The following is a 16,692-nucleotide window of genomic DNA, read 5'->3' as shown; positions in this document are numbered from 1 at the left end:
CTTTGTGTGTCGCTCTCAATTAAGATTAAAAGGGGCCTTATGCCGTCCCCCTGCCTCTCGCACACAGAGAAAATCCCTTTGTGGCGAGAACTACGGCGGCGGCACCTTCCCGCTTATCTGATCCCCGGGCGGGGGGGCGGGGGGGCGGGGGGTGGCCGGGGGAGAAGGAAGGTGCTGCGATTCCCATTCCAAATCCCGCTGCAGGGCTAGAACATGAAAATATGGCAGATTTCCGTGCCCCCCCCCCTGCCCTGATTGCCGGCTTTGATTTGCATTTTCCCAGAGCAGACCCGGAGCACTGATAGAGGGCAAAGACCCAGCCAACAGAGAGGGGTGGCCCTCGGGGTTGCCAGCTCTGGGTTGGGGAATACCTGGAGATTCTGTTGAATCCCTTACAAACTCCACCTTGTAATTAAGGAAGCCGCCAAACGTATCTGCTTTCAACGAGCAGCAACAGCCATTCCAATCTCTGCAGCAACCATACGATGCAGTAATGCTAGCTGAACAACACTCAAGTACACTGAAGTGCGTTATGCGGCAACTGGTTTAATTCTCAGTGGCTAGAGCTACTGCTTGACATCAGGTCTAGAAAGGACAAAACTCATGCCAGCCCCTACCTGAAACTGCTGAAAAACTGGGCTGGGAAGGGACTGTACATCTACCCGCCGAATGGATTTTGTCCACAAGAGCAGGTTTGGGAGAGTCACAGCACTGCTCCTTCCCCCAAGCACAAGGCGCAACGCTATCGAAAGCCGAGCAGAGCTCCCGCAATAATAATTATAATAAATCTTCCGATGCCGGCAGGGAGAGAGGGGGCCGGCCCACAGAGTCCCGCTCCATGATGAAGAGATCCCGGTAATCCCTTACGGTCCCAGCGGACCAGGCAGGGCAAGAGACAGCGGGAGCATTGCACCAAACACAGCAGAAAGATCTCAGTCATCAGGCGGCAACCGGCGGCAGCTACAAAAGCGATCGATGGGGCAATTAGATTTTATCAGTGCCTGCCCTTCGGCCTCCTCGTTCCCCTGTGCTGGCGAGGCAAAAGGCTAAGTTATACCTGCCACCAAGGGGGCCATCTGCCCCAAACGCAAGTGACTGTGCTGGCATCTTGCATTTGAAACCTCTGTGTGGGGGGGGGGGGGTCTTGGGGGTAGGCTGGGGTTAATGACACCGGAAATGATCAAATGGGAAAGTGTTCTAGCTCCTGGTGGCTGAGCTGGTGCACAAAATGCCTGCTGATGCCATGCCAGTGTATCCACGGGCCCCTTGGCCACCACAACACACAGCCGGGACGGCCCGCAAGAACAGCCTTGGAGGAATGGACCACGGGTTCGGTTTTTCACAGCAGCCAACCAGATACCCCCGGAGACGTTCCCAGCCAGGGAATCCTCTGGAGTTCACAGGCAGACTGCTCCTGTGCAGGGAGGTTCTATTTAAGTGCCATGCCTGGTAGCTGACTCCAGGTCAGGCATACCCCGAATCTAAATCAGAGTCCAGTGGCACCTTTAGGACCAACATGGATACCCACTTGAATACACCCCAAATCTGTTAACCCTGTCACAAAGCCATGCGAGCCGCTGGCTAGTCCAACTGCTGCGCTGTAAAGCGGTGAATTCTGAAGACGCTTTGAATCATGCAGGAGGTTCTACAACTGGGGGAGAAAGGGGTCTGAAAGGCCCAGAATAAAGTAAACCCTGACTGGGTATATGTTAAGCCGAGCCACCACCCTGTAAGGTTCCTGCAGCCGTGGACACAGAATGAGTGGAAATGATCAAAGAGAACCTTCACATTCAGGGGCAGTCAACCAAGAGGCAAGATAGGAGGAAGGCCTCAGCCTCTGTGCCCTGCTGTTGAGCCTCAGAGGAACCGGCTGGCCCCTGGGTGAGATGGGAGGCTGCACTAGATGGACCCTCCCTGGTCTGACCCAGCAGGGCTCTTCCGATGTTTTACCAAGGCCATGGCATCTATACCAGTTGCTGGCCCTACAGAAGAACCGGCTGGCCCCTGTGAGAGGCAGGATGCTGGACTACACGGACCCTTCCTGTTCTCCTCCAGCTGGGGTCTCCTGGCCTTGCCAGGCTCCCCCCCAGCTAAGGGACTTTGCTGCTTGCGATTTACAAGCCCTGCCTGTTTTTCCCCAGCCGAGCTTTGTCAGCATCTGATAACGGCTGTAAAATACGATGCGCATCAAGGTGGCGATTCTGCCCATAACTACGCTCAGCTTCCACTCAAGTCAGGGGGAGGAAAGAACGCTCTGCTGCAGCCGGAAACATCGACACGGGCGTCCTTCTGCGGAGGCACCTTGGGGGGGGGTTCTGACACAGGGCGGTGGGTGCAGCCGCAGGAAGCAAAACCAACTACAAAATATTAGAAAGGCGGGTCGGGTCGTGCATAACTGTTCACGGCAATCCCTCAATACTCCAGGCAGAAGCTTTGCTTAAAAGGATGCCTCTTAAAATGTAAAGATATTTAAAAATATTTCCTGGCACGGGCAGGACTCCCTTTCAGTCAATGAAGACCCTTGTGCTTGGGGGGGGGGGGGGGCAGCTGCTGAAGCCAGTCTTTAAAAACGGCCCGTCCTCTTAGAACACACACACACACTACCAAGGTCTATGTGTTGCACCCCATTTACCTGGGTGCTTCCCCCAAGGCTTAGTTCAGGGGTAGTCAAACTGCGGCCCTCCAGATGTCCATGGACTACAATTCCCAGGAGCCCCCTGCCAGCACTCGCTGGCAGGGGGCTCCTGGGAATTGTAGTCCATGGACATCTGGAGGGCCGCAGTTTGACTACCCCTGGCCTAGTTACACAGCCAAATTAGTTCACTGGCCGCACATGGAAATGCCAAGAGCTGAGCATGCTTGTTGACAGCTGCACTGCTGCCTCTCCGACTTCCCGACCCATCCCCTTCCCACAGACGCTGTCCAAGAGCACCAGGAGGTGCAGCCCAGCCTTCCAGCCTCTCTCTGGTTCCGCAGCAAGACAAGCGGGAGCCCTGCTAAGCTCTGGAAAGGTCAGGCCGCAATCTAAAGTCGAGGGAGCCACCCCAGCGAGGGAGCTGCCAGGGGCTCCGACAGGGTCCTGATTAATGCAATTACAAACCTGGTCAAGGTCTTTCTGCTTCACTGCCCACTTGACCCTCCCCCGTTTGGCTCCTCTGGTGGAGCCCATTTTAACGGAGAGGCGCCTTGGATAAAAACCACGGTTCAGCCTGGAGGGACCGAGCGAGCAAGCAGAGCCCCTCCGCAGGACGGCCCAGGACGGCCCCTCTCCTCGGATCTCAGAAGCAGGGCAGGGCCAGATCGCCAAGCAAGTCCAGGGTTGCTCCACAAAATCTCCTGCTTTGACAGCCCCACGGGCTCGTTTTAAGTTGGCTGTGACTAGATGCCACTTTTCACCACCATCTGCTTCTCGCGCAACAGTCATGCATGCGGGGGCAGCCCCCCACGCAAGGGGGAAATGGCAGGACATCCCCCACCCCAGCCCCAAGCCCAACCCCGGGCCGCCGCTTACCCGCTCCTCCCAAGCCGACATCGAGACTGCTTCTCTTGAACTCGCAGCGGGTCTGGGTCTCTGGCATAACGAGCTGGCGACTCTGGTGCAGGTTGGAGATGAAGGAAGTCAAGTCGCTGTCCCGGCTGCAAAAGAGAAGGCGACGCTTTAGTCGACGGGGATGGCCCGAGATCCTCCACCCGTCTAACCCGCCTCCTAAGAGAGAACGACGTGCACCATCCGTAGCGGTTTGGAGGAAGTGTGGGACAATACCACCAATGCCACACTCTACCATCTTCTGTCTTTCAAGTGGGTCACTCTAAGGCAGGGGTAGTCAAACTGCGGCCCTCCAGATGTCCATGGACTACAATTCCCATGAGCCCCTGCCAGCGAATGCTGGCAGGGGCTCATGGGAATTGTAGTCCATGGACATCTGGAGGGCCGCAGTTTGACTACCCCTGCTGTAAGGATTGGTTGGTGCACCCAGGGGTGGAAAGGGCCATCATTGCGCAGTTAACGTATGGTGACACCCCCCATAGAATCATAGAAAAGGGGAAGGGTCCTCCTGGGCCATCTAGTCCAACCCCCCATAAACAGAGGTGGTCTGCCGTTGTCTCCTCTGCATAGTTGATCCCGGGCTTCCTTGGTGGCCTCCCGCCCAAGTCCTAAAATGAAACCTCTGGACACACAACCATGCTTCCACAACCTATTCCAAGAAAGAAACAACACACAATCCCACTGGCAGATTCCTGATTGCAATACCAGCCAGCCATGGGCCACTGGGCAGCTCCCAAGGAAGTTATGGAGCTCAGGACCTTGTCCGTCATCAGCAGAAGGCAATGAAACAACACACCATTTGGAGCATCCCATTCTGGACTAGGCATGTGATCTGCCAAGGAACTTTTAAGAATTGTCAGTGCCTTTTGTGGCCAGAGGCTGTTGTTGCTTTTCCGGGCCAGCTGCAGTCACTGACGAAACATCAGGGACTAAAACTACCAGACCATGGATGGCTACACCGCCTGGAAAACCGACCAGAACATAGAAGAAGAAGAAGAAGAAGAAGAAGAAGAAGAAGAAGAAGAAGAAGAAGAAGAAGAAGAAGAAGAAGAAGAAGAAGACGAAGAAGACGAAGACGAAGACGAAGAAGAAGAAGAGTTGGTTCTTATATGCCGCTTTTCTCTACCCGAAGGAGGCTCAAAGCGGCTTACAGTCACCTTCCCCTTCCTCCTTAAGACAAGACCACACCTCGTTCTCACCTGGATGGACCCCGAAGTCTAGCACAATCAACCCTCCTTTTGCAACACTCTCTGGTGCTCCGAACTCTCGGAATGCCGAATGGTCACTGCTAAGGAGACCCCAGAGTAGAGGTGCCTTTGAGTTGACATAGCCCTAAGCTGGGAAACCCAGGCATGCCTGATCCCATCAGATCTCAGAAGCTAAGCAAGGCTGACGGTGGCCCTCCTCCCTTCCCGGATTCGGCCTCGCCCCCAAACATTCCAAGGAATGCAAAGAAAGGAAACAACTCATGAGACAATAAAGAGTTATGCCAAGGGGGTCCCACACGGAGACTCTTGTACTCACACGGCGAACGGCCTTGTTCTGCGCACTGGCCAACTGCAACACATGGCCGGATCAGCTCAGGGTGCCCTGACCTCTAATGGCTGGTGCAACTGGAGCAAGGCACCGTCTGGCAAAGCACCTAGCGTTGATCTCCCTTTAAATAGACAGCTCTCCCCCTCCCCCACCCACCCAGGCACCCCTTCCCTCCCCAACTCTGGCCGGAAGTGCTGCAGTGCTGCTCAAGGAACCCCTCCAGAAGGGAAGGGGGAAAGAGGCTAATCTCCTGTCCGGCACTTTACTTAATCAGATAAAAGTTTATGACAGAAAAGTCATTAGATGGAGGAGCTGTCGATGGGCGTCTGGCGCTGGATTTTCACAAGGCGCCGCAGATGAAGGTGGACTTTGAGTCAATTGCTCTCCCTGCTCTCTTGCCGCCAGGTTGGGTTTCCCGGGGACACGCCGGGCCTTTCAAGGGCATTTCGGCTGCAGCCCCCCACCCTCCTGCTATGCTGTGGGGCGCCCCCTCCCCCCAAAGCAGCACCGCCCTCAGGCAATCGGCTGGGCGAGAAGGGAGCCAGTTTCGGCACTTTGTTGTCCCTCCCCCCCCCCCCGTGACATCAGGACGAGCAACCGGGAGGCTTATCCTTTGAGATCTGTTGTGCAGGACAGATCTAAAGGAGTTTACGGGATTAATTTGAGGCGATTATCAGTTCTTAATTGTGCAAATCAATATGTGGATGTCGGGGACAAAGGACAGAGATAAAAATTGCCATCAGCGTAACAAGAAAAGGAGGGGGGGGCTGACCCTGGCAAGATTGGGCAGGAACGGAAAATCCTTTCAGTTTGGCTCACATACGGGGGGCATTTCGGGCTGCTGCCATTACCCAGAGCTGAAGTATCCAGCAAACCCCTCCTGAGCCCGTGGGCAAGGCGGAATAAAAATTCAATAAATCAATCAATAAAATGTTTATTGGTCCATGACCAAAGGGCCTTTTTCAGAACTGGAGAGATTTTCCTGATCACACTGGGCCATGCTATTGGATGCAGACCAGTACGTTCGTTCGTTCATTTACTTGCTCATTTGTTCGTTCATTCATTGACAAAACCAAGGTCTATGACCATGCCTGTACGAAACTACACACCAAACATTGGCAAGTTCTCTTCACAAGAACTGACCGCATTATTGTGGGGAAAAAAATCAGAAACAATTTAGTGGCCTGGCCATAGATCAGGGGTGGCTTTCCTGATGTCCAAGGACCACAACTCCCATGAACGTAAGGGCTCATGGGGACCTAGTGTGAACCAAGTTTGCATCCAGCAACATCTCTTCCCCGATCCCTCTGCAAAATTCAGGGGGTTCCGCTTACAACTCTACAGAAGCCTGAAGGCTTGGAAATGTTTTTGCACAGCGCAGCCCGTAGGCCCCTGAGACAGAGAAACAAGACGAGACTCTGCTAAACCTCTTCCCCCTCAGCCCCATAAAGATGGGTGCCTTTTTGCTACAGACAGCGTTCCCACATCTGCTCTCTTTTCCTCCAAATAGGAACACATGCAAAATCAGATTATCTGTCTGATCCCTTTCCAGCAGCGCACTATTATGCGTGTGTGTGTATACACACACACACACACACACGGATGCATGTATGTGTGTATGTATATATATACACACACAATTAAAGAAGGGGGTCAGAGAGAGAGAGATCGCCTGAAAGGACAAGGAAGAGATGGATGATCTACCCAAAATATTGTACCTACAGACAAATACATAAAGGCACCATGTCAAGGTGCAAACTCAACAGTAGCCCAAGTTAAACTTTAATGACCCACCAATGTTCAATCAATACATCCTTTGGACTTGATCTTGTCAGCTCCCATTAGTTCATCAGGGGCAGCCCAGGTTAGTACCTGGACAGGTACTTTTATGTATACCAGGGGTAGTCAAACTGCGGCCCTCCAGATGTCCATGGACTACAATTCCCAGGAGCCCCTGCCAGCATTCGCTGGCAGGGGGCTCCTGGGAATTGTAGTCCATGGACATCTGGAGGGCCGCAGTTTGACTACCCCTGATGTATACTGTTTTATCTGTTGTCAGCCACTCTGAGACCGCGGCTAGAGAAGGAAGGCCTAAAAATAAAATAAGTTAAATAAACAAAAGGGGATTCCAGGGCTGCCATGCCGAGGCAGGCAATGGGAAGCCACCTCTGTCCATTTCTTGCCTTGAAAACCCCACAGGATTGTCATATATATAATGCAACCTGATGGCGTATCCCACCACCCCATCCTCCAAGAAGCCCTTTTAGCTTTAGGGCCCCGGAAGATTTCTGCCACTTAAGAGCATTCGTGAGCAACAGCCCCCCTTCCCACCCCGGGATCTCCCAATGCCACAGCTCTGCTAAAATCCCACAGTGTTTCCAGAAGATGTGGCGATGAAGGCGGGGGACGGGGAAGTGCGGCTGGATATACAGACCGATCCAAAATAAAAAAGCCGCCGTTAATGCCTCCGCTGAATAGCCCGATTAATCTATTGTCTATGTTTAATGGGACTAATAGTTCGTTTGCCTCCTCTCAAAAGGCCGACTGTCCTAATCCATCCTCCGTAATGGCACTATAATGATTCACCCGTGGCAACAGGAGAGCGCCATCGCTTACGGGAAGCGGAGCTGAGAGGCTATCCCAGTGCGAGATGACCTCTCGGAAGGAAAGATAACCTCACCCCGACCACGGCTGGAAGGAAGATGGGCAGCCGGGTGTTTACATCGCTTCACAGAGACTCCGAAGAGCTTCGTCCCAGAAGAGCAAACGCTGATGGACAGTTCTTCATGCAAACGCCTTGCCCTTCTGTCAAAGGGGCCCGAGTCCCGCCTCCTCAGAGACTAGACCCACATGTCTAGTGGGTCTAGACATGTGGGTCTAGACCCAATTAAACTGCCGGCAGAGGCTGATCCTGGATGCTTTTGGCTGATCCTGCATAGAGGAGGGCTTGGACTGGATGGCCCCTTCCCACTCTGGGGTTCTCTGAGTCTATCCAACATGGGTGGGGAGGAAGATCCAGGGCTGTAGGGTTCACAAATGCCCTACACATATGAAGGTAATATACTCCTAAAGCAGGTGTCTGTGGGCGCCAAGCGTTTTTAGAAAGAGGGTCTTGGCAGGTATATGGGTTCTGCCTAGCGATACTTCCAACAGACAACTGGTGATGTGATTAAGTTGCTTTGGTGACAGCTGCCACCAGGACCTGCTGAAATCAGCCATTTTGTCTCTGGCTCCGCCTCCTATGGCAGCCATTTTCTGGCAGTCATTTTGTTACTGCGCCTATGCCAGGCCAGAATCACAGATAGCCCACAGGCTCAAAAAGGTCAGGGAACCTTGCTCTAGAGCAGGTGGTCCTGTGGTCCTCCAGATGTCCATGGACTACAATTCCCATGAGCCCCTGCCAGCAAACGCTCATGGGAATTGTAGTCCATGGACATCTGGAGGGCCACAGGTTGACCACCCCTCCTCTAGAGGGTGCCCCAGTGTAACCGCCCACTTGTTTTTCCAGTCCTCCCTCCAAGGAGTTCTGGGGAGTCTCCTGTAAGTTAGGAAGGACTGAGAGAGACTGGCTGGGCCAAGGTCAAGAAATGACCTTCATGGCTGGTGGGGGGGGGGAATATTTGACCCCAAATGTCCCAAGGCAGCAACTTTCTGCAAGGCCAATCATCTTAACCTCTTGTTTAATCCGATATGAAGACATCGGCAAACTTTCTGCTTACAGTCCCTCTAGCGTGGCCAGCGGAAGCCGTGGTTCTCCAGGGTCTCCGGCAGACGTCTTTCACTTCACCTCCTTCCAAGGAGAGATGCTGGGCGTTGAACCAAGCAGAACCCCCTACCCATGAGCCCAACAATCATGGTCACTGCTGCCCAAGCCTGGCAGAGGCTCTCCAAGGTCTCAAGCGGAGATCTTGCCCATCACCTCTTGCCTGGTTCTTTTAACCGGAGAAGCTGGGGGTTGAACCTGGGAGGTCCTGCAGAGGCTTTACCACTGAGCCACAGATCTGAAAACGTACGTCTTCCTCAAATAATACCCTTTTTCCCATCCGACCCCTCATCGCAGCTCTCTGCTGCACAGGGAAAACAGACATGCCCCAGGTATGGTCCTCCACTGCTCCATCTTAGCCCCATCCTTACTGGGGCAACTAAGACAGCCAAGTCATGGGACATGGACGCACGGCTTTGCCCATCCACAAAGCTGAGAGGCCTCGAAGATAAACAAGAGATGAAATACGACGGAAGAGCGCTGCTTGCGAAGGAGGGGGGAAAATAGGAAGTTTTGCTCAGTCTGCCACCCCGTAATGATCCTCCCGCCGCTGCAGGGATTGCATTAAATTTCCCCGATCAATACAGTCACCATAAACCTGTCCCGACCCTCTGCCCTTCCTTAACATATAAAATAAAATCCAATATGCAAAGCAAGGAGCAGCTGCACCAGCACCAGCACCAGCTGCACAGGCGGAGGAGAGTGGAGCCGGGGGAGAAGGCATCTGTCCGTCCAGCCGGCAAAAGGAGCTGGAGCTACAGAAACCATCAAGGTTGCCGGTTCGATCCCTGGCATCTCCAGCCAAAAAGGACAAGGCAGCAGGTGACGGGAAAGAGCTCTGCCCTGAGGCAGCACTGTGTCCATGCAACCATCAGGGCTGAGGGGACAACATGAGAAGCATCTCCCAAAAGGCACAGGTGCCATTCTCCCAGCTTTGGAAGCTCCGTGCTGGTAGGATAGACTGCATTGCCAACGCCACCCTGGAGTTAAATCCCTTCTGCGTTTTGGAAACGGGCAGGGGGATGCCAGCCTCCAGGTGGCACCTGGGGATCCACGGGAATTACAGCTAATCTTCAGACCCCCAGAGATCCGTTCCCCTGGAGAAAAGGGATGCTTTGGAAAGCAAACATTACAACATTATACCCCTCTGAGGTCCCCGTCCTCCCCAGGCTCCTTCCCCAAACCTCCAGGAGTTTCCCAAACTGGATCTGGCCCATATCCAGCCCCTTTAAAATGCATGTTAAAAAAAAAAAACTATCATTATTGAACCTATCATCCACCTGTGGGGGAGGTGACTAGGAGGAAAGGAAATATTTCTGCACACGAGTTATTAAAACTGGAATTCACTGCTGGAGGATGTAGTGAAGGTTATGGGCTTACGCAGATCTAAAAGGAGATCAGACAGATTCATGAAGAGTCTGCCAGTGGCTACTAGATATGGTGACTGAGGAGAACCTCCACATTCAGAGGCACTAATCCTCTGAATTCCAGAGCCAGGAGGCAACATCAGGGGAAGTCCTTGGCCTCTATGCTCTGTTGCGGGCCCTCCAGAGGAACTGGCCGGCCACTGTGAGAGACAGGAGGCTGGACCAGATGGACCCCTGGTCTGATCCAGCAGGGCTCTTCTGCTGTGAGGCCAGATGTTGGACCAGATGGACCACTGGGCTGTTAGACCAGGGGTAGTCAACCTGTGGTCCTCCAGATGTCCATGGACTACAATTCCCATGAGCCCCTGCCAGCGAACGCTGGCAGGGGCTCATGGGAATTGTAATCCATGGACATCTGGAGGACCACAGGTTGACTACCCCTGTGCTAGACCAACTAGGCTCTAAGCGCCATGCTGGCTGTTCCTCCCATTCCAGCACCAAAGGACTGCTTCTTTTCAAAAGCAGATCTTCTTTGCTGAAGTTGGGGAGGGGGAGGAAAACACGCCTCACGCATTGTCTAAGTAAGTTAACGATGTGGAAATGGAGGCGACGCATCCGTCAGCGCTGCCTAAACGAGAGCAAACACCAAGGGACGGGACGGGCGCATAAATCAGCACCAGAACGCAGGGAAAGAAAAATAACGACCTTTTTATGGATGCCATTAAAAAGGGAACCCCATCCTGGCCGATAAATACTGATGCTCCGCTATCTTGCCGCCGTGTTATTCGGCACAAGCCAACGCCTAATCTCTAAACTGCATGGAAATATCTCAAGGACAGTTTGGCGGGGCTCGGTGTTTTTTAAAACAAAAAAAGAAAGCAAGCCTCGTGTGAGGAACATTTAACTCCCAACATCTGATTTGAGTTTCATCAGCTCAAGAACTCTTGACATGTCCTCCTTTGTCTATACGTTTTGACCTCAGCCCACCTCCCAGGAGCCCAGGAGAAAAACGTGGTCCCCCCTCCCCCAAACACGCATGCGCACACACTGTTTTGTCAGCCCACAGAGCGGTTCCAGATCTGTATGTATTTATCTGAATTCTGAGCAGGAGGATGCCTGTTGCATTTGCAGGGAGAACCCAACAAAACCCAACAGCCGTTATGCTCTTACGGGGGTCAAATAAGCCATCCAAATAAAATGCACCTCTGACTCTGGAAACGGGATGGGTGTCCATTTCCCCACCTGGCCAGGGAAACGTGCCAAGCAAACAAGACCAAGCCCTGTGTTTCTCCACATCCTTGGCCAGCCGTGGGAGAAGGGAAGTTGGTGGCACGTTGACCTCACACTATCGGCTTCCCAACATGGGAGTTGCAGCTACAGGAAGGGGGACGATACCCACTGCAAGCTGTGGAGCGACGTGGCCGCCCCCATCTCCTTCAATTGCCGTCCTCCTCGCCTACCACCCTTGATCAGCCTCAGCAGAGAATGCTCTGTGCCTACAGCCCCACGTTCTCCTGCACCCCTCTGTCCTCCGAAGGGCTCTTGGCATACCAAGGTGACGCCTGTCGCTCCAGGGAGATGAAGAAGATTTGCAGCGTTCCAGCTCAGCACCAAGAAAGAGCATGCTTAATTGGGGAGTGTCGGCGGGGCGGACGCCGATTGCATAAATCGCTGCCAACTAAAATTTTGTTCGTGACCCAGGCCGTCCTCAGGAACAGAGGTGGAAACTCCAGAACAGTCAGTCAAAAGGCAAGACTTTGGAAGTGGAATAAAACTCTTGTCTGCTCAGGTCTGAATGCCTGCGGAAGGATAAGGACGCCGGGTCAACCGACTGGCTCCGTACGGGTTTTCCTTTAAAAGGCAAGGAATGAAACCCCGTAACTGAACCATCTTCCCAGACTTCTGGGATTAAGGGAGAGCTGTCTGGGGTGGCTCTCTGTGAATCATGCAACGTCTCCTTTTCTGAACCTAAGTTCCCCTTAGCCAGGCACCAACCTTGACGGACTTTGGGTCTGAGTCAGCGTAAGAAGAGCTGTTTTGTGTACCCTGCTTTTCACTACTCCAAGGAGCCCCAAACTGGCTGAAAAACACCTTTCCCTTCCCCTCCCCGCAACAGGCACCCTGCGAGGTAGGTGAGGCTGAGAGAGCTCCAAGAGAACTGCTCAGTGGGAACAGATCTAACAGGCTGTCCAGGCCATCCAGGACATCAACTTAGCTTCCACACGCAGCCTGCCAAATGGCCGCTTCTTCAGGGGAGAGATGGAGAAGACTGCCTTTTTGGTTCTGAAAACTAGCCAGGGAGGCCAGGAAGGGTGAGGTCAGCAGGCCTCTTCCTCCCTCCCCTCCTCGCCCATTCAGACTGGCAGCTGCTCTTCAGGGTCTCAGGCAGAGGTCTTCCACCTCACCTGCAGTCCCTGGATCGAGCGCGGACCTTCTGCAGGCCAAGCAGAGGGTCTTCCACTGGGGCATAACCCCTTTTTGGCGGTGCTTGTTACTCGACTGAACTCAGAAAGCGGCTTCCTCCTGAGTCAGACCTTTGGTCTATCAAGGCCAGTATTACTTACGCAGACTGGCAGCTGCAATCCAGGGTCTTTTCACATCGCCTACTGCTTGATCCCTCAAAGTGGAGATACCAGGTGGGGGGATTTGAACTTGGGACCTTTCTAAGGCCCGGAAGATGTTCTGCCACTGCCTCAGTCCCTCCGCATTCAGCCTCGCAGGTGGGGAAAGACCTTGAGGAGTGAGTTGCCCTGATGGTGGCCAGGAGTTCTGCCGGTTCAGGTATGACAAGGAGACATCTCTGGCTCTCCAGCTGTCGTCTGAAATCCAAACAGGCGTGTCGCCAAACAAAGTGCGTTTGCACCCTCCTTGCCGGAACGCCTTCATGTGACCGCCTCTGGCGACTCCCAGGCAGGGGGGTTGGTCACCCAGAGGCGTCCTTGTTTGCGTTGGCTCGGCCTGCAGGAGCAACGTCCTGCTTTGGAGGCTGAGTAACCCGAAAGGGACGCCAAGGCAAAGAGAGCCTTCTGCAAACGCTCCTCTTTCGAGAACAGCCAAGACGACCCGGACGGGACAAAGACAGCTCCGGCTGCAGAGCCGCAAAGCCAGCGACACGGATGCTGGAGATTGGAGCAGTGCAAGAGGTGTTAAGGGGCCCTGATTGAAAGAGCCACAGGGGATTGAAAGAGCCACAGGTGTCATGAGCCGCACTGAGCTGGTGCCAGAATCCAACTCTAAACCTCCGGGGGGTTGACAGGTGCCCTGGTTCGAGCGGGAGTCCCCTGCTTTTCGACGCACCATAATCATTAGGGTTTCCTTGTCAGCTTGCAAGAAAAGTCACTGGTGAAATGGGGGAAATCCTCTGGCCACAGTTCAACGTGAGGGCAGACAGCATTCATAGCTATGGTTAATGCAAACCAGGGTTTGGCCAATCCATTGCAAAGCACACCCTAGTTTGTGGGCCCTGCTCAACTGTGGTTTAAGTACCCAGATATTAAAACTTAAGTCAGCCTTAAAAAAACAAACAAACCACAGTTAAGCTTTGGGCCTTAAGCTGCTGTCAGCAACTCGGGTGATCTCAGAAATGCCGTTTCTACCTTTGCCGCAGACCATTTTATCACCTTCGTATCTTGTAAAGCAGGGGTAGTCAAACTGCGGCCCTCCAGATGTCCACGGACTTCAATTCCCAGGAGCCCCTGCCAGCGAATGCTGGCAGGGGCTTCTGGGAATTGAAGTCCGTGGACATCTGGAGGGCCGCAGTTTGACTACTGCTGTTGTAAAGGAAGGGGAGACCATTACGCCCACCACAAAACGTGCCCCGCAGACTCACTAATTTTCTTTCGTCCCTCTGTTTGCTCAGATGGCTGCCCGTCCCTCATGAGGGACCTGAACCCTTGCAGGGGGGACTGAGTTCCTAGCAACCCCCCCTGGAATCACGGGGGACGCAAGAGTCCTCCCTCCATCAAAGCTTTAGGGCTCCAGAGTATTCCCCTGACTTTGAATCCTGACAGGCCTTTGCATGAAATAAAAGGATGCAGAGAGCAAAGAGAGAGAGACAGAGACAGAGACAGAGAGAGCAAGGGGAGGAGGGAGGGACAAAAATCTAAAACGAGGAAAACACTTCATTTATTGAGCAATTTCGAAGCGCTTTAGCGACTGAAGGCATGATGCTTTTTTTTTAATAAAAGGAATGTCACCACGCGAAGCTGCTTCCTTGGGGGGGGGGGGGGGGAGACGCACCGAGACACCTAACGAAAACATCAGCCCTTGTGTGCAAACTTCAAAGCGCTGAAGAGGAAGGATTACCAAGGAGGCCTTGGGAGATTGCGATCTTCCCCTTGCAGGGGGAGGGCGAGTTCCACCCTGTCGGGTTTTTGGCACCGAGAGCGCAGGGACCTGTTTGTACCCAATTAAACATCCTTTTGCCAAGGACAGCACAGAGACGGCGGCTCCAAGGTGACCAGACTGCGCATCGAAACCGGGCTTGGGAAGAGAGATCAAAGGGAGGCCGAGGGGAAGGCAGGTAAGGTCACCTCAGGGTGTGGCTAGCGGGTGGGGAATCCACAACCACAGGTGCACACGGTGGTGTGTGAGACCCCAGCCTTTGTTTCCAGGATTGAGGATGACGAAACCACAGCACAAGGTGCCCTCTGGGGACGAGGTCAGGAAGGCTCCCACCCGGAGCAAATTGTGCTCCAGGAAAGCCTGTCACAGCCAGAACCGGACGTGAAGGACACCCGAGGAGCCCTTGTTGATCAGAGCAGTGGTCCCCCTAGGTGGGCATTCTGTCTCACGCAGTGGCAACCAGGTCCTCTGGGTGCCGAACAAACCGGGCACAGAGGCCAAGGCCCACCCCTTTGCTTGCCTCTGGGCACTGGGATTCAGAGCCTGACTGCCTCTGAACATGGAGGTTCCCTTGATTACCACGGCGATAGCCACGTAACAGAGAGAGAGAACCCAGGATTAGGATGCACAGAGGAATTACAGACTCCACTCTCCGCACCAGGTCTGCTCTAAGCCCATTCCCGGTGGGGGGGGGGAGGGATAGGGGAAGACCCGAGTTCAAATCAATCTGAATTCAGCAGGATGCACAACGGAAAAAAAACAAGGAAGTGCAGAATCGGCCCTGCATGGTCCAGGCTAGCTTGATCTCGCCAGATCTTAGAAACTGAGCAGGATTAGATTCTGGTTAGTAACTGGATTCGAGACCACGTAGGAAGGCCCGGGTTGCTGCAAGAGGAAAGCAATGGCAGGCCTCCTCTGAATGTCTCTTGCCTTGAAGACCATATGTGGTTGCTGGACGTTGGCTACAACTTGGTGACACTTCACATTCACACACACGCACACACACACACACGGAATGCAGAATGCACTGTAGTAAACGTGAGTTTAATTGCGTCCGTGGTGTAGACCTGGCATTGCTTCATTCCATGCCAAATTCAGCCCATTCTTTGCCCTTCTGTCTCAGTACACGAACCGCCCCCTCAACCGCGCTTCCAAAGAACAATGCAATCCCTCGGCCATTTTGAGTGCCCAACGAAATGCGGAAAAAAAAGAATGGGAGCGAGAAATGAAAGCCACAAGACGCACACGTCAAAACAAGCCATGTCTCCGAAAGCATCCGATCAGACAACGTTCACGTGCCGTCATATAAGCATCTTGGCCTACCCTACAAAGAGCGGGGCCAAGAACAGTACCTGCAAGAGGTCTCACGGAAAGAGATGTTCAGATCCCAGTGCGCATGGATCCTGTTGAGAAAGAAGGGAACGAGAGAGAGAAAGTTTGAGTCACAGGCACCGGACACTAGGAACCATCCGCTACACCTGAGAAACGTGGAAATGGCTCCCTCGTCTCACAACCTCAGCCGAGAGAAGCTGGAGGCACCTCCTCCCCTTTTGCAGCACTTGCCGTGGAAGGGAAGTTAAAGCAAACCATGGTTCCCTGAAACCAGGGCTCACCAGCAAGCTTCCAACCCTGGTTCCAAGCAAACTGTAACAATGCACCGCAGTTAGGGATGAAAAGGAGAGTGGACTTGAACAAGAAGGAAAGAAACTTTTTACATCCAATCTCTGAACGGTCTGTGATCAAACAGAAACTCAACAAACACGCATTTCCAGTTTGAGTTTTCATGAGTCGGAGCACACTTCCTCAGATAGCATGGAGAGAAAGAAAGTCATCGGCCGCCTCATTTGACTGCAATCCATCGCAGCAGGTTTTCCGAGCCCCTCCCTTCTCTTAAAATCTCCCAACAAGGCTATATCCAAAGCAGACTGGGTCGCCTCAGGGACCAGACGCCTCAGTGCTGTAGCCTCATCTGCCTCCCTTTTTAGAAGACTTTTTAGAGAAAATTCAGACAGGTTTTTGAGAGTGTTGCCCAGGAATTTTAATCTACTCTGGATTAGAATAATCCCTGTACATTTTATCTATCTATGCAGTTTATATTCTTCACTTCCTCCTTAGAATTCAGGTAGACATACATT

At 53.2% G+C, this 16,692-nt stretch overlaps 1 protein-coding gene across 1 annotated transcript in view; it reads right to left on the bottom strand.

Moving 5' to 3' along the window:
- Positions 1–16,692, bottom strand: part of SAMD11 (sterile alpha motif domain containing 11) — a 106,321-nt gene that overhangs the window by 48,737 nt on the left and 40,892 nt on the right. The window contains 2 exon segments of the mRNA XM_077312596.1: positions 3,512–3,636; positions 15,910–15,960. Coding sequence (XP_077168711.1) covers positions 3,512–3,636; positions 15,910–15,960 — 176 coding nt within the window.

The sequence above is a fragment of the Paroedura picta genome, chromosome 15, assembly GCF_049243985.1.
Source record: "Paroedura picta isolate Pp20150507F chromosome 15, Ppicta_v3.0, whole genome shotgun sequence".
Taxonomy (NCBI): Eukaryota; Metazoa; Chordata; class Lepidosauria; order Squamata; family Gekkonidae; genus Paroedura; species Paroedura picta.
Note: the sequence above shows the minus strand (reverse complement) of the source record. Positions and strands in the feature narration are given on the sequence as shown.